General features: G+C 36.6%; 2 protein-coding genes across 2 annotated transcripts; both read right to left on the bottom strand.

Annotated features, from left to right (window-relative positions):
* Positions 1-1300: 1300 nt before the first annotated feature.
* Positions 1301-5231, bottom strand: LOC130995185 (ankyrin repeat-containing protein At2g01680-like). The gene is made up of 2 exons (XM_057920338.1): positions 4609-5231; positions 1301-2190 (listed from the first exon to the last, which is right to left on the bottom strand). The coding sequence occupies exons 1-2, from the start codon at positions 5182-5184 to the stop codon at positions 1543-1545; spliced, it is 1224 nt and encodes a 407-aa protein (XP_057776321.1). The 5' UTR covers positions 5185-5231; the 3' UTR covers positions 1301-1542.
* Positions 5232-12063: 6832 nt separating this feature from the next.
* LOC130995184 (ankyrin repeat-containing protein ITN1-like) lies at positions 12064-14389 on the bottom strand. The gene is made up of 2 exons (XM_057920337.1): positions 13697-14389; positions 12064-12842 (listed from the first exon to the last, which is right to left on the bottom strand). Exons 1-2 carry the CDS (start codon positions 14120-14122, stop codon positions 12144-12146), a joined length of 1125 nt encoding a protein of 374 aa, XP_057776320.1. The 5' UTR covers positions 14123-14389; the 3' UTR covers positions 12064-12143.
* Positions 14390-27666: the final 13277 nt, after the last annotated feature.

The following is a 27666-nucleotide window of genomic DNA, read 5'->3' as shown; positions in this document are numbered from 1 at the left end:
AGCAGAACTCTCAAATGTAATCCTAACTTTAAATTTGAGATAAAATAATAAAAAGTGAGATAAAATGATCATCCAACAGATCGCGTATATTAAGTTGGGCCCACAAAAAAATTTACACCCCCTCAATTTAATCCTAAATTTACACCCTCTTAAATCTAATCCAAAATTATAAAATAGATAATGGGGTTAAAGTACATATTCACCCTTGAAGTCGACACCCCTAGAGCATTGGGCTCCCCAGACTCGGTCGTGGCGCGTTGACCTCCCTGAACTCTCGGAAAAAGGGTGCAAATACACCCCTCCGTTATTTTACGGAGGGGTTTATTTGCACCCTTTTTCCGAGAGTTCAGGGGTGTATTTGCACCCTTTTTCCGAGAGTTCAGGGAGGTCAACGCGCCACGACTGAGTCTGGGGAGCCCAATGCTCTAGGGGTGTCGACTTCAGGGGTGAATATGTACTTTAACCCTAGATAATGAAAAATAGGAGAGTTACTGCATGCAATTGTAAAATAGGGGTTAAAAATAATTTAGGAAAGACTTTAGGAGTATTTTTAAGAGTAAAATTTTGAGAGATCTGCTGTGGATGTTCTAAGATCTCAATTTTAGTATATTAGATAGATAAAGCTAGATATAAACTACAGAATCGAAGACCTTATATTACAATTCGTTAAGTTTCGACCAAAAAGATATTCGGTTAACCATTAGAATAAAAAATTATTAATTTTGTTTCACTATTAATTTCACTATTTTACAATACCATCAAGTATATTGCAACATTTCTTGAAATGTAGATACATCTAGCTCCCTTTGTTGCAGCTAGCACCATATAGTTTCTTTTCTGCTGCAGCTTCTTCTCCAACCATATATTCTTTCCAACTCTATTAATGCCTCATAAAGCTTGTGATTTTGTACATATTATAATATTTATAATTACATTGAGACAAAGACAACAATATTTATAAAATGGTAAATATCACTTTTTGGCCCGTTGTTTGAACGTTTTTTTTAAATGTCCCAACCAAGGCTAAACATAAGTCGATTGTATCAGAAAAAATCAATTGGCCAAGCATATTTAAATACTCCCTTCTACAAATTCTATAAAATTATAGGAAGAACAAAATTATTTTTAAATAAAAACAAGAACTTTATGTATATCATTAAAAATAGGATAAAAAATCTCTCAAGTACTAATCCGGCCACCCCTTGGGATTCTTTGTCCCACAAGTTTCTCCAATTCAAACGACAGACACAAACAAGTAAGCATGGACGGGGACGTTCACTTTGCATGATTGATAAAATGCGCGATTAATTATTTTTATCCTTAAAAGTAGGAGTTTTCTCCAATCTTGCTTTTCTCAATGAGATATGAATCAAGTAAAACTAGCTCAAATTATAAAAATAATCAAGGGCCTTAAAATATCCCGAAATTTCAATCCATCAAAGCAAATGGTTAAATTTACTATTTTTATCTATAAAGGCTAATCATTCAAAGTAAATGCCCCTGAGGCGATGATTCAAAGTAAATGCCCCTGAGGCGATGGTTTCAGAAGTCGTGACGCCTTAGTCCATTTCTGATCCACGACAAGACGAAGCCCTCTATAGGGACGTAGACCCCTATCAATAAGTAGACGATGAGGAAGCCAGAGATTACTACGGCGGCAATATGGCCAATCGATAGTGTTTCCATGGGATTAGTCATCATCAACGAAGCTCCATAGCTCACTCCAATGGACGCCATCGACAGCCCCACCGCGAACGCGGCGATGTTCTGGAAGACGAAGTTCCGCGACGGCCATCCGGTGGCGATGAGGAGGATCGTGACGAGAGACGAAATGAAAGCTGTGGTGTTGGCACGAACGAAGTGTTTGTACATCGTGGGATGAGTATACGCCATCACCGCTCGGCCGGCGCTGTGCGGCGACGTGTCGTCCTGCCACACGCCGCCCGGGGGGCTGACGGCGGCCTGAAACGCCATGGTGGCTATCAGCACCGCCACCACCATCGTCATGTCGGTCAACTTAGGCAAGGTTTCGAGCGTTGACTTGCCAGCAGCAAATATTTCTAAGACTCTCTTATTTTCTGGATACGTCGCACTTGGGTCTCGAGGTCTCACGTTCAAGAATATTTTGTTGATGGAATCCATTGTTATAAACTCCCTTACTTTATCGCTTAGCACCAAGTATCGTGTAATCTGTGATTTTGATATAACAATTTCAGTTACGCGGAGCTACAATATAGAATGGTGGGGCAATTGCCCCCCTCAATTGAGTTATATTATGCCTCCATATATATATTCAATTTTACATAAATATTTAAGTTTGCCCCACCAAAAATTATGAAAAGTAGGGGCAAAAATAAAAGAAAATAAATGATTTTTTGGTGTTGGATGGAAGGGCTCATACGTGTATGTCTAATAAGAAAAGGCTAAAATTGTGTAAATTACATTCAAATAGATAAATTCAAGTAAATTCAATTCAAAAATTGCACCAATAAAGTATTATTCCTAATTTACACAAATTCTAACTATTTTTTATATTATTGACAAAATACAATTCATTGGTCTTTTGAAACTCTTCTTTATTTTAAATATTTATTTCGTCTTACTTCTTCAATTCCCCAATGTATATTCAATAATCTAATTAATTTACTGAAGGATCATTATTAACTCTGAATTTTAAAAGTTAATTTTTTCTAAATTCGTTGTAATTCACAGTTTTTTTTATTACTTTTCTAGCTTTCCGTTTGGCATAATTATTTGTTTATTGTTATCAGAATTTTAATAGTAGTATGTGGGTCTTCTTTTTACACCCATGAATATTCTTCGAGTTTTATTGTAAAAAATATATATATATATATATATATATATATATATATATATATATTATCCATATTCTAAATTCACATAATTATTGAATTATTGTGAGAGGACACAGGGAATACAGAGTTTATACATACATATGACACTGTAAAAATAACTTTCTTTTTTTGTCACAAAGATTATAAAAAAGTCAGCTTCTAAATAGAATGAGAGATCGTCTTTATCTTGTTACTTAACTATATAAAAAATAATATATTACTTTACAATGAGTTCATATTACTCCATTTTAGTAATCATAGAGAATTTTTGTGATTTGTAAAAATATTTTATTATATTATATCTATATAAGTTATTTTAGATATTTTAAATATTTTGCCCCCCCAACGCCTCGGGGCCTGGCTCCGCCACTGAGTTACAGTGAATAGATAGATACATAAATATTATCTCTTATTTATCTTCGCACATTAATAAATTACTCACCGTCCGTCAAAAGTATGTCACAATTATTATATTGGAAGATTATGTCACTTTCCTTTTTAGGCAATGGTCCCACCATCCACTTTCATATTTTATCTTTACAAACACTCTTTATTTACAAAAAGACACCCCAAATTCAATCTCAACCACATATCTCATAAAGTGGTGGGACCGTTTCTTCACTACATCAAAATCATCACAAATTTTATTAAATCCCGTGCCCAGCCAAAGTGCCATACTTTTGGCGGACGGAGGGAGTATTAATTTATCAATATATTAATAAATTATTCATTTTTCGATGAAATTCTTATATCCCAAAGTTATTAATTTATAATTTTCAAGCATATGCATTTCAAGGTATGATAACATTTATACACAATTTAGTGAGTACCCTAAATATTGTAGAATATTTATCTTTTTCAAGATTTTATCAAATGAGATCCTCTGTCCCAAATGTAGTGTGTACCATTGTGTACCACTTTTAATTTCTTTATAATTTTTAATTATTTGTTATTCAATTTTAATTTATTATGCTTTAATATAATGTAAAAATAATTAACAAGGGTTCACATCCAATTAGGATTTATAATTATTTTTTTATATTTATTTGAATTGATAATAGATTATTTGGGTTCATTAATTTAAAGTTAAAATTTTTTTAAATTTCAATTTTTAGTGATAAATATTAATTAGACTTCATAATATAATAATAATTTTTATTTTTATTAAAAATAATTATAAAATAAAAAAATTAATAGTGGTGCACCGTGGTACACACTACACTGTGGAATAGAGGATCCATCTGAGATTTTATAGGATATTTATCCTTTTGAAGATTTAAAAAAAATTCCAGATATATATCAAATAGATTTTGGATAATGTAATGTATAATTGATTAATGTATTTTTATAGTATTTTATTATCTAATAAATTAATTTAATTTTCTAATTATATAATATAGTATAATTTACACAATTATTCTTCAAATTAAATAGGTAATAGGAAGATAATAGATAATCTATATTTTGTGGCCGAGACACTTTTAATTTAGGCGTCCACATAGAATTAAATGTGATCGAATTTTTAATTTGAACCGAATTCCAAAAATTCAAAATCTTATGTATTAGTGTTGATTAAATCCAAAATTTGAGTAAACTTCCTACATATTTACAGACAATTAACCATGTCCTTTTATGAAAGCAAAAAATCCTCACTCATATAAACTTAACCTATCTATCCGCTCCTTCATTTTTCTATCCCACAAATTTCATCGAATTCAAACGACAAACACAAACAAAAAAAGTTGGTGATTACCTCTTCGTGATTGGACCTTGCAGCCAAATGCAACAGAGTCTCCCCATCATCATCCTTCGCACCCACAAATTCATCAAACTTGTGCACCAAAACCTTCAATGTGCTAAGCTGACGATGTTTCACGCACAAGTGCAGAACAGTCTGCCCGCGATGAAGTCTCTCCATTGCAGGTAACAAATCCAGCTGAAGCATCTCCTCCAAGATCTCAACTCGCCCTCTCACAGCCGCAACGTGAACCGCGTTCATCCCTTGATCGTCACGCCACCAGCACGTCTCTGGGGCTACTGATAGCAATCTCTTGACCATTTCGAGCTTCCCTTCTTCTACAGCAATGTGAAGAGGCGACGATTTTTGGGAGTCTGAAATCCGAGCTAGCCGCGGGTTGATCTTCAACACCTCTTCCACGATGCTCACTTGTCCATAAATTACTGCTATGGGTAATACATTTCTCGAAAATGGAAATGAAACGGCATCAAGAAGGTGTGGATCTTCTTGCAGCAGTTGTTGGAATGTTGATAAATCTCCCTTTCTTGCAGCATCATATAGTTTCTTTTCTATTGCTGCTTCTCCAACCATTCTTTCAATGGCTTTTTTCTAATTAATATTGTTTTACATACAAGCAAGCGATGTATTAGCCCTTTATTTATAATAACTTGAATAATCAGGCCAGGAATATATGTATACCAATATTGAGATGGCCAATTCCTTTCTTCCAAGCAAGGAAAAGAATTGAAGCTCTACTTTATTAAAAGTGAATAAATTAAAGCATTGTCACAAGGCCAAGAAGCCTGTGTGCCCACGTGGTATCTAAAAAAAAGGATTAGCTATAATCCACATTAATATTAGTGAACTTAGTGAAAAGAAATCATTAAAAATGGTCTCGATCACATGTCAAAAACGAAAATAGGAGATGGTTTCATATATTATTTTGATTTATATATATGTGAAAATTGAAAATAGAAGGCCGGCGGATGCTCGCGGCAGTGATATAGGTGCCTACCAACAACGGTAATGCAAGCCTGCGCGAGCTTCTGACTGCGATGAAAATGATCTATACAGTAGATTATATTTTTAGAGAATAAAGAGTCTCACTATATAAAAATATGGTCGTGGTTGAATTAAATGTGCGATCATGTAAAAATGAGTGATTGCGATTAAAAGAGAAAATATGATCACGTCCAAAAAATTATATACTATTGCTAAGTCGTATAATTGTTGTATACTCTTGAACAAAGGATACAAAACGTCACCTTACAAAAGAGAGTACCTGTGCTATTTATATAACATAGGCTACATAGCACAAGATACAAAACAACTCAAACCAATGAGAAAAAGACAGATGGCAAAGAAAAGGAAACAAACTAACAGCATAAAACGCAGTAAAGAAGCATGCAGTAGCTAAACGACGCCACTTCTTTATAATAGAATGATTCTAGAGTGCCATGTAGGATAGAGAATTGTTGTGGACTCTTTGAGATGTATCCTATTATATAGTAATAGATTAGATCCTAAAGATAGATTTGTGTTTGATTAGAAAAGAATAGGAAGAAAAAAAACGTACTAATTAGTACTACTAATAAATAGGAGGGATTGTTTGAAACCCTAGAACAAATCTTGAAATTTGGAGGTGAAGCCATGGAGAAGAATCCCCAAACAATTGCGGCCGTCGCCGAATTCGAACTTCCTGAACAAGTCATACAGCAAATTCAATCTTTGATGTCCGATCAAAGGGAAGCTGCTCGAACGACTCTCGTTTCCAAGTCATGGCACGGCGCGTGGGCCACGAGCCCCAATCTCAGTTTCGATGAATACGAGTTGCGAAACAGGTTGCCGCAGTTGTCGAAGAAGGCGTTGCAGAGGTATGAACATCACAATCTAAAGATCCAAAGTTTCAGTCTACACATGTACGGAAAGCATTCTCTGGCTAGAGAATTGATTTCAAAAGCTATGGAATTGGGGGCTACCGATCTCACAATTCGTGTCGAGGACGACGATACTGTGTCGTTTGTTTTACCAGACGAGGTGCTTGAATCCCAAACCCTAACTCGATTATCTGCTTCTTGCTGCACAATTGATCTCGGGAGGAGGAAGAAAGAGGTAGCACCTTGTTTCACTCTTAAATCCTTCAATCTATCCGGTGTCACTGTAAATGATGATTTCTTTAACGATTTGAGTTGGAGATTCCCACTGATTGAGGAATTAACATTGAAACAACCGGCGAGCTTGCTTGCGCTTGATGCTGTTGGTGCGATGGTGAAACTGCAGAAGCTCAAGTCTCTGCGAGTCGAGTCTTTGCAATTGGATTGGTTTGATATTAGAGATAGCTTCTCTAAGCATGAGTTGTGGCCTCAATTTCCTTGCCTCAAAGAACTGGTTCTAATTCAGGATTTCGCGTATAGTTTTTGCAACGGCATAAGAATTTTTAGCCCATCGCTTGAACGTATAGTCCTAATCTTATGCCGTGCGCATGGAAATGTGAATGCAGAGTTTGATGTTCCAAATATTCGATACCTTAAGCTGGGATGCGTTGGTTTCCCGCGCCTCAAGTTTGAAACAACGATGATGAAGAGTAGGGAATGGGTGTTGGATTTAGAGATAAGTCATTGGGATAGGGAAGCAACAAGTTTGAAGCAATTTGTGCAAGCGCTGAGCTGCGTATCTCGTGTTTCTCTGCATATAGACATGGAGTTGGGATACATTAATTGGAGAGAAGGATATGTGGGAGATGATGGTTCGGGTGTAGCTGCGGTGGAGAACTTGACGCTGCAGAATGTTAGAGTCACCTCAGCTTTTCTGGATGACTTATCGCGGAGTTGTCGCCCCAACTTCATATACATTGAAAGAAATAAGTTGTGGGATGTGGAAGGGAAAGCGTTACGACAGCTGCGCCGTCTGCCATGGAAGGCCAACGCATCGTCATCAGTAAATCCTCGCCGCTTCCAACCCAAATTTTTTAATGATTTGGAGGACTTGTTTGCCGTTCGAGAGGGGAGGACGTTATCAGATGCAGAATTTGTTCGCTTTGAACTCAGGCAATTGAAGAAGAAGCAGAAGAAGAAGAAGAAGAAGAAGAAGAAGAAGAAGATGAAGAAGAAGAAGAAGGAGAAGAAGAGAAGAAGATATTGGTAGACGATTCTAGCTAGGCTTCACTTCCAACGGAAATAGGTATAAACACTTCATGTTTAATTAAGTTAGACTTGATGTCCATCATTCAATAATGAGTTGTTGTTTTTTTCTCCAGTTAATATATATACATTCATTAGTATATAGACAATTTTCTCAACTCGATCGGTCTGTTATTTTGAACTTGATGTGCAATTAATTAAAACATTGAATGATATGGAACAAAGGATTGATTGAATTAAAGTGAGTATTTGGTTGGATTATTTGCTATAGGATTTGACCAAATTAGCAAGATAGAAGAATTAAAGCCGGCCTCTTAGGCATGTTTGATAGTCCTAGATAAAGCAAATAGTCCTAGATAAAGCAAAATAGATAAATAATCATGTTTTATCTAAGCGTTTGATAGCAATATTGATTAACAAAAAAGCCCGCATTAAGGGAGAAGCCCGCTCTTATATCACTATTCCACTGAGAAATTTAATATCTCCTCCCCCTTGGTATTATTTATCTAGGTATTATTTATCTAAGTTTTATTTATCACCCTTTATCTCAATTTTATATCAAAGTAAATGCATTAAACATAGATTCTAAGATGGGAACCACCAATTAAGACCTCTTTTTGGAATTACACTCAGTTTTACGAGAGATTTTGCCTTGAAACAAATTAAACATCACGATTTTGAATCATTGTAAATAGATAGGATATCAATTTTGCCTTAACATGATGACCTACAACAAATTGGATCATAATTGATACCACAAATTTGTGGAGAAATTATGATAACATCATGTCTTACACGGTGTGAAATTTCTAGTAAATACATACGCATATACGTACGGTTTCAAGACTAGACCAACACAAAAAAACATTAAAAGCACACACGGGCTGCGTTTACTTTGATGAATAAAAAAAATTTATGCCTTTAAATGTCTCTTTTCTTTTCCAACATTTGACACAAAAACATTTTCCCTTTCTTATTTTCACTTCAAGGATGGATAATACTATCCCTCCATTTTTGGAGGGATAATATTATCCATCATTGAAGTGAAAATAAGGAAGAAAAAATGGTGAACTTCTCTTTTGTGTAAAACTAGTACGCCCTCCCGTGCGATGTACGGCGATCATTGAAATTAAACGATATGTTTAAAAATAAATAAATATAAATATTAATTTAAATTAAAATATAAGAAAATGTAAATATATTTTAAAAATAAAATAAAATAATCCACATCAATTACTCAATAAAAATCTGAATTTTAAAATATAAATTATCAACTTTATATAAAGTGTAATTATAACTATGGTACATTAAACAATTGAAAATTATTTAATAATAAAAAATACCATTAAAATTAATTAATTAAATATTATATTTTTTATTAGATTAAAGAGTTCTGAAATGAACCAATATAATTTCCTACACCTTATTTTAATTTAAAGATATTTATAATTAAAAATTATGTAAAAGTCAATTGTATAACATTTAATTTTAGATTTTCAAATACAGCTAATATGAAATAAATTGTTAAGCAATTCAAACATATGGAAACAATTAAATGCACTATAATTGGTATCTATCTACAATAAACACAATTTATAAATAACACAAAAAGAAACTATAAATACCTGATAAAAAAAATTAAAGCATGAAAATAGTGAAAAAAAATAAAACAGAAACTCATAATAAGAAAATAGTGCAAATAACTCCAAGCTTGCATAATTCTTAAAAAAAAAAGCCAAGCTTGCATAATGAACTCTGCATATTTATGCTTCCATGATTTCACAAAACACTCCCAGTGAATAACAAAAAGAAAATAAAATTGAAAATTTAACTTATTTAAGAAAACTAATTTGTAGTATAAAATAAGAGTGAAGAAAGAGAAAAAAAAATGCTTACTTTAAATTTGCATAATCTGTTTAATTTAAATCCATTTTTATATATTGTATATCAAATTAGTCACGATCTTTAATTTGATACACATATGAATTCTTTTACTATTAATCAAATTGTACAATTTTTACAAATAAAAATTCTAAAAGTGAAAAAGAAGCTAAAAAGAGAGAGAGAATTAATTAAAGTGGGAAATCGCACGGAAGAGAAAAAAATAATTAAAAAAATAAAGAGAGAAATTTGGTCAAATTCAACCGAAAAAAATGAAAATATTAGTATTTTGCTGATGTAAAATAGATGCACGTTCTTTTGAAATAAAACTAAGTTTAGGAACTCTATTTTCTCACATATATATATACTAGAAATTTCACACCGCGTAGCACGCGGTGTTTCTATAATTGCTCTGTGAATTATGGGATCAGTAACGATGCTAATCAAATCATTTCCAAGTGTAGCCATATTATACTATGACTTGTAGGAGAATTTCCACAAGTCATAAACTCATAAACATTGTAGCAATCTACAGAGTACAATATAAATACAAACTACTTAAATATTAAGATATTAATATGCATCATACATACACAGTGCCTTCATCCGGAACCTACATCGAGGCATATACGATTGTACATACAAAAGACAACCTCAAAACGTTAATGAAATGTCACTGACATGGTGTAGTACTACCAAAAGTCATAGATAGAATTGTACAAAGTACATACAATTGTTGGTGCTTAGTTAATGACAAGCCAATAATGTATTTGCATACAATCCTGTATTGTTGATGACTTCATTCAACTATTAACATCGTTGTTTCATGTGGAATATTCACCCTATTATAGTCACCTTTATTTTGCTCGGAATAACCACTGCAATGAACATGTGGGAGTAAATTCGACCACATAAAGAAAAGCAGCAACCACCCCCAAACAACGAGTCTTTTACGATTTCATTTTTCAAGTACTCATTGTTTACTCTAAAAACTGTTGCATACTAATCAACTCTATTATGACTATTTTCAAGTACTCATTTTTTACTCTTGAAAACTCTTGCATATTAATCAACTCTATTATGACTCTCTTCATCAGGAAATGATTCACTTCGAATCTCCACTCACTTTGAATTACAAGTCATTGTGAGGAAACGTGGGCATTGTTGGGCTCATATTAGAGCAGAAAAAATTAGGAAGAGTGGTGGAAAGAAAAAGATAAAAGTTGAATTTAGCGAAAAAATAGGATATTGATGTTTGGAAAAAAAGAACAAATTTTTGTTAAAATTGGCGGCATAAAATAGCCGTTAGAACTGTGTTTTTATATTATATATAGATGTGGGAAAAAAAAAGGAGACATTTAAAGACATAATTTTTTGCTATCCATCTTTTTCCATAGAGAAACAGCCTACAATGTTATTGTTAAAAGGATAATTTGTATTCAAAAGTAATGTTCAAACTACCATCTCTAGAACATTTAGGAACTTGGATGCTTAAGAGTCTCATTAAGATACATGAATCAGAGTTATTGTTAGATACATGAATTGTAATCAAGAGTCTCTTATGTAATCCTATAAATAGTTTGTTGGGTATCTTCGCCTAGCCGGAGGTTCACCGCTTGGTTCCCGACCGTCCTGCCGCCTTCACTCGACACTCTAGTGCCAATGTTCCACGTCTAATTCTTCCTATTCACCTTCTTCTTCTTCTCTTCCTGCGTGTACCTGCAAAATACCAGAAAATCAGCAAGTTAACAGTTCAAAGAAAGAAATGAAAGAAAGCAGAAAAGTAAGAAAGTCCAGAGAAGATCGAAGTGGGAAAATGTGTCCTCGGGACACTTTGGCTCAGATTTTCCCACAGTAGGCAAGGCTTCTTCCGGCAGCTCAATGATCACAGCTCAAAGGAGTAGGAATAACAGTTCGGCACTCAGATCTCAGATGGACAGCCACCAGCAGCAGGAATCCGATGGGCAGGATTCCGATGGCTTCGCAAACAACCAGAGTATCACCAATCAGGAATCCGATGGACAAGAATCCGGTGATAACTCTCACAGCAACAGGGAAGGCTTCGTTCACTCACAGCAGAGGAATCACACAGAAGGAGTAGCAGAGCCTTCTAAAGAGTTTTGCTAGAAAACCTTCCCATTGCTGTGAAGAATTAGGGCCAGATTAAAAGGGGGTTAAACGGCATCGGGAAAGGGGTAGAGAATTGAAGGTGGAAGGAGAACCGAGGAGTCGGGCGGCGGAGGGGAAATGGAAAGGCGCAGGTGAGAGAGAGAGATAACAGAGCGGCGCATGGAATTAGGGGATTTAGGGTTGGCTGAGGGGAGGTTGGGTATAAAAGGGGATGGGCTTGGGTTTGGGCTAAGGGAATTAATGAGAATTGGGCCAACACTCCACATAGTTGTTATGATCTACCATTTGAGATAGAAGAGTGAACAAGATTCATCTATTCAAGAGAGTTCATAATATTTCCTCCAAATTATATTTGATCTTGTTTCACTTATTAATTAATCACAAACCCAACAGTTATTTCTACGTGCGTCTGGGCCCAATTACAAACGAAGGCATGCCGATATCAAAGTTCCCCTGCCGCAGCTGCCGCCATGCCCAGCACCGCTTTATCGGAAAACCGAGAACTACCATAATCACGACGAAGCTGATGGACAGAACGACGACTAGGTTGATGACTTTGGCAAGTGATTGTGTTTCCGTATTCGGCATAGTGACCAACACCGAACCTCCGTAGCTGACTGCAATAGCTGCGAGCGATACCCACACTGTGTAGGTAGAGAAATTCAACAGAAAACCCTTCTCGAGTTCGCGCTGGAAGACAAAGACGACTATTAATGTGATGAGAGATGAAACGAAGGCCGTGGTGTTAGCGCGCACCAAGTGCTTGTACATCTTGGGATGAGTGGATGCCATGATGGCTTCGCCAGCTCTGTGCGGCGGCGTGTTGTCCTGCCACACGCCGCCTGGGGGGCTGATGGCGGCCTGGAACGCCATGGTGGCGATGAGGACCATCACCACCATTGTCTGGTCTCTCTTCTTGGAGATGAGTTGAAGCAATGCTGCTGATTGGCTGTAGTATGATGGTGAGAGGATATACTTGGTGTATTTTGGATAACTTCTGTGATGAGGGTTCTCTTCGAAAATGACTAGTGCTGTTTTGCCCATCGAATTCTCTAATGCTTTATCTATTTTCGTCTCCTTCGCCAAGTACTTTATCACCTGAGATTTTGGTTGGAGTAATGGAATTATTGTCAGTTTTGTTGCAATTCCAATGCAAACCATTTAGGGGTGTTTGGGTGAGCTTTAGTTTCGATACATGAACTATAAATTCTACTTTCTAAATACATAAACTTTCAAGTGTTCTGATTTTTCATATGATTATCATTTTTTTGCGAATTAATGCCATTGCGACTAGCTGAATTGGCAAATTAATGAGAGTTTAAAATTATTTAAGGCCATTATCTTAGGGCTATTTGCAAAAATAGGCCATTATTTTTCGGACTTGCAAAAATAGACCAATTATTTTAGTTTTTGGCATTTTTAGGCCACATTTGAGCTCAATTCAGCATTTATAGGCCATTTTTTGGGGTCAAAATGTGGCCCAAAATAACCTGATTGGCCTAAAAATACCAAAAACTAAAATAATTGGCCTATTTTTGCAAGTCCGAAAAATAGTGGTCTATTTTTGCAAATAGCCCTAAGCTAATGGCCTTAAATAAATTTAAACGCAATTAATGACATACCCCAGCACTTATAATTACTTACTTTTCACTTTTTCACAACTCCAATATTAATTATATATAACATCTTTTCACCACTCTCAATACACTCAACAACTTTTTCTCGACTCTCAATACATTCAACAATATATCTTTTTCTTAAAATTCGTACCACTCCTTCCTAAGAAGTTCTTTCGTGGACGGAGGGAGCGTCGACATTCAACTACGATATTAGTATATCTCGTTAATTTAAGCCATGTAGACATTTGACATACACGTCTAGTAAAAAAGTGTTGATGAAGAAGTAAAAAAGAGAGTAATAAAATCCAAGTGACAGAATCAGTAGTTAATTACCTCATGTTGGTCGCTCCTGGCAGCCCAATGCAAGAGTGTCTCCCCATCATCATCCTTTGCACACACAAGATCGCACAACTTCTCCACTAAAACCTTCAATGCCCTAAGCTGACGATGTTTCACACACAGATGCAACACGGTCTGCCCACGATGCACCCTCTCCATAGCAGGAAACAGATCCAGTCGAAGCAGCTCCTCCAAGATCTCAACATGCCCGTTCATGGCTGCAATGTGAACCGGGTTCAGGCCTTGTCCGTTGCGACACCAGCGCATCTCTGGGGCCACTGATACCAATTTCTTGGCGATCTCAACATTCCCTTGTGCTGCTGCTATGTGAAGAGGCGACGATTTTTGGGAGTCCGCCAAATTTCGAGCTAGCAATGGGTTGATGTTCAACAACTCTTCAACCATGGCTTTCTTGAACATGAAAATGAAACACTTTCGACAAGATATGGATCTTGTTGAAGTTTTGTTACATCCCCTTTTGATACAACATCATAAAGCTTTTCGCCACTCATTCTTTCAAACTATTTATATTAATGGCCCTTTTCTGTTTTTGCTTTCCAGGGGCCTGCATTTTAAGACAACCATTATACTCCCTCCATCCCACTGTAAGTGAGACCTTTTTTTTGGGCACGAGAATTAAGAAATGTATATTTTGTGTAGGTGAAAAAGGGAAAAGTTGTTTAAAGGAAAAAACTTTTACCCAAAAAGGAAAGAGTCACACTTACAGTGGAACGCCCAAAATAAAAAGAGTCTCAGATACAGTGGGACGGAGGGAGTAAAAATAATGTGTTTTTCACAAGAGAATACATGCAAAAAGATTTCTTCCAATAAATTAATTATTAGTATATTTTTTATTTCTGAAATTGGATTAGACTGAGAATTAGATTGTAATTGAACCTATATTTATAAAAAATTAAATTAAACTGTGATGATGATCTTAGTCTAATTTGAAAATAAAGGTATAGTAATGTGTAATCAGAATATTTTCGTGTACCGGTGTGTAAAATCATAATTTGACCAAAGTTAAATAATTTATAAACTGTTGTCCATATATTGTTTAAGTAGAAATACAATATATGTAGCACGCGATTAAAGAAATCATATATAGTGTCCTGTAATCGGAGGTCAATCATATGAACAAATGCATATAAAAATTACTAACATTTCAATGTGGTACATAATGATCGATGGATTAGATAACAGAAGTTGTAGTATTTGTTGAAATTACAACTTTGCTGATGCATATATACATACCTTTATTAAAATGGTAACTTAGAAGGAGAGCTGTTTGATCTCAAAAGATGAATTATAATAACATACATATATAAGGTTTTCCGCTCTGCAGTTTATATATATGAATATTTTTGTAGGAAAGTAAAGCTTGTGGTTTACACACATGTTGGGCATATGATTAAATAAATATACTTTTCTTTCTTTATGCGTTTCTTATATGCTTTTATTTTATTTTAACAATTTCAACCCGAAAGGAGTATACATTACACCAAATATAAAAATGTATAAAAATCACGCCAATAGATATAATCATTTTTTTTAGGGTGAATTGCATGAAAATACCCGACCTTATACCAAAATCTGGTTTTTTGACAAACTTTTTAATTGTAGCAAAAAAATATAACGATCTTGCAATCAGTTGCAATATCGGTCCGGAGACATTTTCCCCCAAATCGATGCTGATCTCAAGGATCGGGCCGGCTAATGAAACGGTATTATTTCCATTTGCATAAAACGACGCCGTTTTAGCAAGAAATAAATCGGTTGCAAATATGTAAGGATTAGGGATTCGATCGAGCTTATCCCACCATCTCTTCTTCCCATCGTTCTCCCCTCTCCTTGGACAGAATTCTTACAGAAATTCATCCAATTTCTAGAACCGGCGTCGTTTTACTCCCAATTGAAAACGGCGTTGTTCAGTGGCACACACACCAGGCCACGAATATAACTAATTTTTGCCACATAAGATAAAGCCCACACGTAAGCAGTAATCCCTGATTGAATTTAGTCGGAAACGGTCTCCGGACTGACATTGCAATCTCAATCGTTATATTTTTTGCTACAATAAAAAGTTTGTCAAAAAAATCAAATTTTGGTATAAGGTCAGGTATTTTAATGCAATTTACCCCTTTTTTATGATAAAGGAAATACGCAGCCGCTACACGGTGTGCATTAGATAAACTTTTGTCACGTGCAGTAACTCGATCGAAAATCACACAAGAGAAACAAATCTTACTTAAACAAAAATTAAATAAATTATTTTGTTTAAGTAAATACTTATAATTTTATATTTCATCAATCAAGATCCTTTTCTATAGCAGAAATTATATTTTTTTTGGAATTTTGGTGCAATTATTATTGAACACACCAAATATCATGAAGTAGTTGTAAACATAACAATATGTCATGAACTAGCTAGTCATTGTGAAGCTTTTGATGTCATCAACTAGCTAGTCATTGTGAAGCTAGCTTTTGAGTGATTCTGGAGTCCTTATAACTAAGTGGGGGACTGCTGTTGCTTGAGACCATTTTACCCGAGATTCGTAAAATGAGACAAGGGCTCTAAGTTAAGTATAACTGGTACGTCTATTGGTGACATGCACGACCAACATCGAAATTAAATTAATATTTTAAATAAATATATATATATATATATATATATATATATATATTAAATATAAGTAAATGCAAGCATGAATCTAAAAAAAATTGAAATTATCCACGACATAATCTCAATATAGATACATGAATTTGAAAAGATTTGAATTTTCAAAATTTTGAAATACCAATTAATTAATTTTAATTGATAATGTGTATAAATATATAAATCATAAAATATCAAAAACAAGTATAAATGATAACGAGTATCATTATGCATCATATAATATTCTAAGATGTACGAAACTATAATTGCATATAGTTTAATATATTTTTAAGGGTAAATATCATGAAAACTCCTTAAGTATACCCGCTTTATCAAAAATACCCTGAAACTTTCAAAATGTTCTCTAAACCCTCAAACTATCAGATTTTTATCAAATATATACCGTATCTATTTTCCGGTCACCAAATACGTGATGTGGCTCGCCGGATGCCACAATGTAATTTATATATTTTTTTAAAAAAATGCAATGGCAAAAACGGCGTCGTTTCGTACAATATCATTTAAAAAATGTGATGCCCCGCTCTTTTAAATACATATTAGATTAAATATGTGCATTAGTTATAAAATTCTTTTAATTATTTATGGTGATTATTTTGTTCAGATAATATTATTTCAGCAAAAGTCTGTATAAGAGATACAGAGCTGCGATTTAATATTCAGTCATGAATGAAACCAATAATTAAATTTATTGGTTTAACTATACGTTTGAGACTTTGTTTTACCAGTTTATTGATTTAATCAATATTATTAGAAAATTTAGATTTATAACCGATTTTATAAATCGTGTTATTTAAATCAAATTGCTAGAATTATAACTTGAGATCATATGCATAATAATTTTATTATTTCGCATTATATGAGTTAAGGTATTAAGTCGCGAATTAATTCCGACTTTCACGTATTAAATCTCAAGATTGAGGATTTAATTTATATAAATACGACGAGTATTTATTAAACGAGAATTGGAAAATTATTACAGGAACTAGGAGAAACTAGATCACGGCACTACACGTATGTCTCGATTTTTCATCCAACACATCAATTCCTACACTATTTCCTACACTATTCCCTATACTATTCACCTTCCCCTCCAATACACCATTACTGCAGAAGGAGATTGTAAAGATTGCAGATTTCTTCCTGTAGTATATCTGAACTCCATCACACCCCAAAGTCTCCTGTAGGAGAAGAAAATCACGCCAATATCCACAATTTTCAAAAGCTTCAGCACGCCGAGAAAGAAATTTCACGGTAAGATCACAATTGTCAAAGGATGTAAATTTCAACGATCAAATCTTCAAAAGTTGCAACTCCAGGTACCAAAATTTCCACCATTTTGATTCTGTTGTCTGCAGAAACTCCTCTATAAATTGAGGAGAGTTCTGCAGAAGGAAGAAGTGCAGCGAGCAAGAGTGAGTTTAGGAGATTTGTTTTTTTTACTTGCAAGAGCTCAAGTGAGCTCCCTTCGCCGGGCCATTTCTTCGTCGACCGGCCACTAGGCTCTGAACCGAGAACGTGTACTCGTTCCTCCATCTTTAGGCTACCAAACCCAACAATCGAAAGGCCGAAACCTTCTCTATATTTTCCCGACCAAAGGCCACAATATCCTTCGGAGGCCAACGTCGAATTCCCGACTTAGCCACCGGCCAACTTACGGCCTTCGTTTCTCACTATCCTTACGACGAAAAAGGATCGAGAAACCACCGTTGTGTAGCCTGATCTATCTCGCACGAGGAAAACTAAGTCGTAGACCTTCGCGGCTAAACCCCATCGCGGAACGACGACCAGAAAAAAACCCCGGCGAACAACTTCCATTAGTGCTCACTTGGACAAGGGTAAGTTGACGCCCTTATTTCGATGCATTCCCGTTTCTATTATATTATGAGAAATTTCTGGGGTATAGATGGGAGTGTGGTAAATATTCGTACAAAGTTTCATATCATTTGAACTTCGTTTACTACCCTTTTAAAATTCGAGAAGTCTACTGCCCGTATCTGCTAAAACTGTCGTGAGGCAGATGATTAAGTTAATTATTTCAGTAACCATATGTTGATATTTAGCTCTCAAATTTTTATTCTATGAAGATATATGTGTTAGCTATCTACATATAAAATTTGAACTCATTCAGGTAACGTTTGCTATTTTTCAAAAATCTGGACTTTCAGTTGGCAGAAACTGCCAAATCTGGTAGGCGATGGGAAAATCGCTATATCTCTTAAACTACTTGGAGTTTTTCAACATACTTTTTTTTCAATTAAACTAGACTCAAAGAGGTTTCTATTGATATAAAATTCGACTCCATACGAGTTCGGAGTAAAAGCAGTTTATTAGTTGAAGTTGAATCTATACAGTTTTGTTGAGATTGAAATGTTTCTAAATAATTCTTATTAAGGATTTTAAAGTTTTATTGTTGATAAAATATCACTTTTAGTTTATAAATGAGCTATTGAGATATATAAATATTCTGAGAAAGATTTCATGAGAACTTGTTGGTAAAATTATATTAGATGGAATAGTTGATAAATGAAATATTAAAGATTTATTAATTAAATGGTTAAAATATTAAAATTATTAGATCTTCTCGAAAATTTCTTTTATAGTTAACTCCTTTTATTATTTTAAAATATTTTTACAAATGTTCCTAAAATCTCACAATGAAATTTTCATCAGGAATTAATATTTAGAATTTATTAATGACTTATTAGTTCTTTTAATAGTAGCAATATATATATATTGATTGGCATTATTAAATGGGGAAAAGGAAATTTTTTTTATAAATTATTCTTTATTTATAATGGATAAATAAAGGAATAATATAAAATGGGCTTTCCTACATCCTCAAAGGTACATGAAGTATTTCGATAAAAGAAGAACGATTGTATATGAGTTAGATACAGTCGTTTAAGGAAATATGGGTAGTTAGAGAAATGAGTGAATAGTGATTCACTGCATTTGTTGTTATCTTTTCTATTATTCACTCGAACACATGTTTCGTGTTATCAAAGGTTCAAATAAACAAAAGCGCCTGAGTAACCTATCGCGCTAAGGAAAGAGAATCATTGTCTTAAGTAGCAAAACACTGCAATCAGGTAGGCATTACTTTCGTATATATCAAATGAGCTTAAAATGTTACATTCAAGCAAGTTATTTCATGACAAAATCTTTGAGTTGAAGTTATTTCAAGTATTGTCTTGCCATAAAATGTTTTAATTTCAGTATGATATCTATCTGATATGGCTTTGCCAGTTATCATGTAATCGAATTCGGGTCTTGAGCAGTTGATAGCTATCCTGCCTTGGCTAGTGTACACCAGTGACCGTGAGTCATCTAGCGGGTTGGCCGGTCAAGTGACCGTGAGAGGTGGCCACCTCTCCGGCATACAGATTCAGATATGATAGATTACAAAAGAACTTAGTCTGATCAGACGAACTTTAGAATCACAAATGAATTTAGTATGCTTAGGGCCTTTTTAAGTAAAAACCCTTGGTTATACTATTGAAATGGCATGACAATTTACATTTATTATGTATGTATATGATTTTCGGCATATGTCTACTGAGTACTTTGTACTCAGCCCTGCATGTATTTCTAAATGTGCAGGTTGAGCAGTGATGAGTGATGATGGGGTGTCGTGCGGAGCTTTGTCATATTTACTAAATAAACTCTTGGCGATACATGTCTTCATACATGTATCACGTTCTATTTCCGCTGCGAACACTCAGTTATGATGCATATTATCCTATTATGTTGGATTGTCAAATCAAGTTATTGTATAAACACTTAAATCGGATACTCTTGACCGATTACTCGCTCTTATCTATTTATGTGTGTTTTTTTCTTCATATGATGTCTCAATCTTAGTTCAATTCCTTTATTATTATTTATCACCCCTTTTCTGTCCCCTCTCCTAATTTCCCTTCCCTAGTCACGGTTTCCCGGCTTACCTATCCTTAGTTAAGACCGGTCGTGACAGAATGGTATCAGAGCAGTTCGTTTGCTCTGAACCCAAGAGTTATCCCAAAATTTATTCTTTACTGAATACTAGTGTTAGAAAGGTCAGTTGACAAAAGCTCAGCACCTCATCACAACATCCTGCTCAACAGAGAAACAGAGGTAAATATTTATTAAATGTTGAGAAAGTTGTATTTTCAAATGTTTGTACAAGTGCTTAAATCTCATGCTATATGATTGAGTAGATTCCTTGATGAACTTAGATGCGTTAGAAATGTTTGATCACTCTTACAAAGAACATAGAAGCTAGCAAAACATATACATGAGTTTAGTTATCATTCATTACAGTTGAAATGAAAAACACAATAGAATAAAGAAAATCAGGCGTCACTCGAGGATGTATAAAGATAGAGACATGACGGAGCGTGTCACTCATGATGATACGGGCATAGTTCGAATTGTTCAAACATATCAACTATTGCCTTACCCAATAAAATTATTTATTATATAGCTCGTAGTGACAAAAGTGCATTGAATGATTTACTATTTGTGCAATGAGTTGAATCTCTTTCAACCCTTAAAATTTCAATACATATGTAAGTATTGGGATTATGACTGCACGATCTAGGACTTGAGAATTATTAATTATGCATAAGTCAGAGATTAAGACCAATATTACTTATGATATGATCACGACTTGTGTTGTTAATACATGAGAGTAATTAGAAACCTACTGCTATAATAACTTATTATGAGTTTAATTATAGAACGTCATTCTTTCAAAGATGGCAAGAACACGACGCACCGCTAGAAAGCAAATGACGAGGCGACCAAGTCCTGAAAGTATCCTCAGGGAATACCGAACCTACACACGTTGTTGGAGAGATGACCTAGGAGAGTTCCTCGCCCATTATTATCGACTGTGGAAAGCTGCACATCCCCATGGAGCCACTGGTTATGACGGGATCATGCGCTTGATCTTATTACTTCCACCAGACTGGCAGGGATGGGCTACAGAGCTCGCAGGTGACTACGTACACACTGCAGAAGAGTCGTTTGATCCAGAAGGCGATTTTCCACGGTTCATCGCAGCAATTCACTACACCTATGATGCCTTTGGCAGAGCATTCAGGGGACCATATATGAGGCCAGGAGACCTTGCTCCTGTTGGAGTTCGTCCGGAAGAAAGGACCCCACTTATGCCTACTCAGGCTCCTATAACAGCAGATCCACCCATCCCAGTGCAGAGTGTTTCCCCACAACTGTCTGTTCTCGGTCGTCGATGCCGAAACGACTTCGAGGCCGGGACATCACGTCCAAAAACCCAAAGGAAAGAGACGCCACCACCCCAATCACCAGTCGGTACACCCCCGATACAGCCACCTCCACCAGGGGAAAAGGACCCCATTTACAGTGCGGCCATGAAACAATTAGAAGAAGTCTTGCGTCAAGCACGCGAACTTATTGATAAGGGCAAAGCCCTGGCAGGCACTGACAACGATGAAGGTGAGATCTTGCGCCAGGCACTCAAGACTGCTGAAAAAGGGAAAACTCCAGCCCATGATGACACTGGGGGAAGTAGGAAGAAAACTCCAGGCAAGACGAGTTGGAAGCCACTACCTGCTCAGCCTCTTTCCCTTAAGAAGGGTACTACGACCTCCGATGCAGGAACGCCCTGCAAGGATGTGGTGAAAATCCGACTTCTCGGTGGTCGTGTTCAGCTCGGGGCAGAGGGTGAGGAAACAGAGGACTACTACCTGGATATCGACTCCGAAGAGGATCCGGAGGAAGACCCAGAAGAGGATCCGGAGGAAGACCCAGAAGAGGATCCGGAGAAGAGCAAGTCTGCTAGCTCCCATGGATCGATAGTCTAGGGCAGTTGTATTTGCTTGTATGATGTATCTCGAACTCGTGGGTTGTAATATTCATCTATCTAGGAAGTTGTTACTACAGGAACGGTAACTACCTATGGACCGTTCTATAACTCCATATTATTCGAAGAGGCCTCTAGGAGGCAGAATCTTTAAGTACTTATATATAAATTCACGCCTTCAGTAAATTCGTGTGTTAAGTACTTATTATATTTCGTTGATTTAAAAGTTTTGCATACGATATAGCTAGTACAAGGAATTGAAGAAGCAATGAACGAGTGTTAGAATACATCTACCATGTACTAATAAACATATTATATTGACTTATCAGAATGCCACCAAAGAGAGGACGTCCAAGAGGTGGGAGAAGAATCCCACAAAATGATGAAAGAGGTCCAGAACCAGGGCCAGAACCAGAAATAGCTCCACAACCAATACGGCCAGAACGTAGAATAGAGGAATTGTTTTTACGTCAAAACCCACCTGTATTCAGCGGTACAGGAGATCCAGCTGAGGCTGAAACTTGGGTGCGTGCAATCGAACGCATCTTCAACTTTCGGCGCTGCACCGACCAGGAACGTTTAACCTGTGTATCTTTCCAACTGACGGGATCGGCTGACTTCTGGTGGGAAGCCAGAATGAAGACAATGACAGCTGATCAACTAGAAAACCTCACCTGGGAGCAGTTCAAGATTGGGATATATGATAAATATATACCCAAAAGTTACCGAAAGAAGAAAGAGATGGAATTCTATAACCTGAAACAGGGGAGGATGACGGTTACACAGTATGATAGGATGTTTTGCGACATGTCCAGATATGCCCCAGAACTAGTTGATACAGACGAGAAAATGGCTGAAAAATTTTGTGCCGGTCTGAGGCATGAAATCAGGATGGCTTTGGCTAGTCATGGAGGGTTGTCGTATACTGAATCCCTCAGTAGAGCTCTAGACATTGAGGCAGCAATGCCATGGGAAAGACCAGTGGCAACACCTATGCCACCACCCCCACAAGCCCAATCCCAGAACTACAAAGGGAAACGAAAATGGGAAGGCAATTACAATGGCCAAACTGAGAAGAAACCATGGCAGGGACAACCACCCCAGCAACAGGGCTTTGGAAGGCAAGTTGCTCCTAATCAGGCGGGGAACAACCAACAGAAAACTTCACCCTGCCCAAAGTGCAACAAAAACCATGGTGGAATCTGCAAGGCTGGCAGTGATAGTTGTTACATCTGTAACCAGAAGGGGCATTATGCAAATCGTTGCCCAAATAAGCAACACGGGATGAGCTTAAGGCCAAACCCACCATTCCAAGCCCCACATCTGAGAGCTATCCAAGCGCTACCCCAGCCACGTCATCTGCAATTGCCGCAGCCTCAACAATCACATCAACCACAGCTGCCACAACCACAGCCACGTCAGCAGCAACAAAAGATGCAACCGTATCACGCAAGAGCCTATGCTATCAAACAGAACCAGCCCGAGAAAAACCAGGGAAACCTGGCAGGTATGGGCATGCTACTCAACACACCTGTTGTACTTCTGTTTGATACGGGTGCTTCACATTCTTTCATTGCAAGTGCATGTGTGGACACCCTAGGACTCAAAATAGAAAGATCTAATCAGGACATGAGTATCTCTTCACCAATAGGAGGAACAATGACAGTAACGCATGTTTGCTCGAACTTAGAATTGAACATAGGATCACTAGAGGTCATAGCAAACAACGTATATGTTATACCGATGTCGGACGTTGATATAATCCTAGGAATGGATTGGCTAGCTGAAAACTACGCTACAATCTTATGCAAGGAGCGGAAAATCTCTTTCAAATTTCCAGAAAAAAATGCTTGGGAATTTCACGGGACAAGAATGAGTAGGAGAATATCAATTATATCCACCCTACAAGCAAGAAAGATGATGAATAAGAAGGACTCTCAGGCATTCCTCGTGTACCTAAACGGGAAAGCTGAGACAAAAAGAGCAATTGAAGATGTGGATATCGTACGAGAATTCCGTGATGTGTTTCCAGAAGACTTGCCAGGATTGCCACCTAATAGGCAAGTGGAATTTACCATAGACTTAGAACCGGGAGCGGCGCCAGTATCAAAGGCACCGTATAGGATGGCTCCAAAAGAATTGGAGGAACTAAAAATTCAATTGCAGGAACTACTGGACCTAGGTTTCATCAGACCTAGTGTATCCCCATGGGGAGCACCAGTTTTGTTTGTCAAAAAGAAAGATGGCACCTTGAGAATGTGCATTGACTATAGAGAGCTGAACAAGCTAACACTCAAGAACAAATATCCTTTGCCAAGGATAGAGGATTTGTTTGACCAACTTAGGGGTGCGAGTGTATTTTCAAAAATCAACTTGAGATCTGGCTATCATCAACTGAAGGTCAGACAAGAAGATATACCCAAAACAGCTTTTCGAACAAGGTATGGCCACTACGAGTTCGTAGTTATGCCATTCGGGCTAACAAATGTACCAGCTGTATTCATGGATCTCATGAATAGGGTTTTTCACCCCTACTTGGACAAGTTCGTCTTAGTGTTCATAGATGACGTCCTCATCTACTCCAAAAATGAAGAAGAACATAAAGAGCATTTGAGGACCACTCTACAAACGCTAAGGAATGAACGACTCTACGCCAAATTCAGCAAATGCGAGTTTTGGCTGAGAGAAGTCACATTTCTAGGACACATCGTATCATCAGAAGGAATCAAGGTAGATCCTGCTAAAGTGGAAGCAGTACAAGAATGGAAGTCGCCAACAAATCCAAACGAGATCAGGAGTTTCTTAGGATTGGCTGGCTATTATCGAAGGTTTATTGAAGGATTTTCGAAAATAGCAAGGCCAATGACGCAACTGCTCAAGAAGGGGATCAAGTATACTTGGACGGACGAGTGTGAGGAGAGTTTCCAAAAACTCAAGAAGATGCTAACTACTGCGCCGGTTTTAGCAGTCCCCGAACCAGACAAAGAATATGTAATCTACACGGATGCGTCCAAAAATGGACTAGGTTGCGTGTTGATGCAAGATGGCAAGGTAATAGCATATGCATCACGACAACTTAGACCTCATGAGTTGAATTATCCGACTCATGATCTGGAACTAGCTGCAGTAGTACATGCATTAAAAATCTGGAGACATCACCTATATGGAGTTAGGTGTGAGATTTTTACTGATCACAAAAGTCTGAAGTACTTTTTCGAGCAAAAAGATCTAAACATGAGACAAAGGAGATGGCTCGAATTAGTAAAGGACTATGACTGTGGTATTAACTACCACCCAGGCAAGGCTAATGTAGTAGCCGACGCATTAAGCCGAAAAGTCTCGTCAAAATTAGGACATCTTCTCACGAGAGAAGTTGAGCTTATAAAAGAATTTGACAAGATGAAGATAGAAGTGATTAAACCACCTGGAACTATAGCAGGCGTTGTTGAGACAATACCTAGTTTAAGAAAAATGGTGCTAGAAGCACAAAGAAAGGATGAGAAGATGGAAAAATTACGGGAAAAGATAAGATTAGGAGATCTCAAAGATTTCCAAGAAGCACCAGACAATGCCATACTCTTTGAAGGAAGGATATGCATTCCTCAAGATGAAGAACTTAAGAATAAAATCTTGAGCGAAGCCCATGATACCCCTTATACTGCCCACCCGGGAAGTACTAAGATGTATCAAGATCTAAAAGAGAATTTCTGGTGGGAAGGAATGAAACGAGATGTAGCCTCGTTTGTTGAACGATGTCTTGCTTGCCAGCAAGTGAAAGCCTTACACCAAAGGCCTTACGGGGAACTACAACCCTTGGAGATACCAGAATGGAAATGGGATGATATAGCAATGGACTTCGTCACAGGATTGCCAAGATCCAAGCGAGGTAACACGGCTATATGGGTCATTGTGGACAGACTTACGAAGTGTGCGCACTTTATACCAATCCCAATCACCCATGGATCCGACAAGTTAGCTCAACTTTATGTTAGAGAAATTGTGCGTTTGCACGGAGTGCCAAAGTCAATTACATCGGACAGAGATTCCAAGTTCACATCCAGATTCTGGATCAGTTTACAAAAAGAACTGGGCACAAGATTGAATTTTAGTACAGCTTTTCACCCACAGACAGATGGTCAGTCTGAAAGAACGATTCAAACATTGGAGGATATGCTGAGGACAGTAGTGCTAGACCAGGGTGAAAACTGGGAGCACATTTTGCCACTCATCGAGTTTGCATATAATAATAGTCACCAAGCGACTATCGCTATGGCACCCTACGAAGCACTGTATGGGAGAAAGTGTAGATCGCCACTTTATTGGGATGAAGTGGGCGAGAGAAAAATCCTAGGGCCAGACACAATAGGTGAAATGATTGAAATCGTTCGCCAAATCCGACAGAGGATTAAGGAGGCCCAGGATAGACAAAAGTCATATGCTGATAAACGCCGAACTGACTTACAATTTGAGAATGGAGAAAAAGTCTTTCTGAAAGTTTCTCCATCAAAAGGGATCATTAGGTTCGGAGTTAAAGGGAAACTTAGACCCCGATTTATAGGACCCTATGAGATCCTAGAAAGAATAGGCCCAGTGGCTTACAGGCTGGCATTACCGCCAAGTCTAGGAAATGTCCATAATGTTTTCCACGTATCACAACTTAGGAAGTACGTTTTCGATCCAAAGCACGTGATACACCAAAATGAGATGATCCTTAATCCAGACCTGAGCTATGAAGAAAGACCCGAAGCGATTTTAGATAAAAAGGTGCAACAACTCCGAAATAAATCAATCACCTCAGTGAAAGTTCTTTGGAGGCACCATGGACAAGAAGAAGCTACGTGGGAGCTCGAAGACAAGATGAAAGAAAAATATCCAGAGTTGTTTAACGAAGGTATGCAAATTTCGGGACGAAATTTATTTTAAGGGGGGTAGTATGTGATGCCCCGCTCTTTTAAATACATATTAGATTAAATATGTGCATTAGTTATAAAATTCTTTTAATTATTTATGGTGATTATTTTGTTCAGATAATATTATTTCAGCAAAAGTCTGTATAAGAGATACAGAGCTGCGATTTAATATTCAGTCATGAATGAAACCAATAATTAAATTTATTGGTTTAACTATACGTTTCAGACTTTGTTTTACCAGTTTATTGATTTAATCAATATTATTAGAAAATTTAGATTTATAACCGATTTTATAAATCGTGTTATTTAAATCAAATTGCTAGAATTATAACTTGAGATCATATGCATAATAATTTTATTATTTCGCATTATATGAGTTAAGGTATTAAGTCGCGAATTAATTCCGACTTTCACGTATTAAATCTCAAGATTGAGGATTTAATTTATATAAATACGACGAGTATTTATTAAACGAGAATTGGAAAATTATTACAGGAACTAGGAGAAACTAGATCACGGCACTACACGTATGTCTCGATTTTTCATCCAACAC

Source organism: Salvia miltiorrhiza, chromosome 7 (assembly GCF_028751815.1).
Source record: "Salvia miltiorrhiza cultivar Shanhuang (shh) chromosome 7, IMPLAD_Smil_shh, whole genome shotgun sequence".
Taxonomy (NCBI): Eukaryota; Viridiplantae; Streptophyta; class Magnoliopsida; order Lamiales; family Lamiaceae; genus Salvia; species Salvia miltiorrhiza.
The sequence above is the reverse complement of the archived record's forward strand: the minus strand, read 5'-3'. Positions and strand labels throughout refer to the sequence as shown.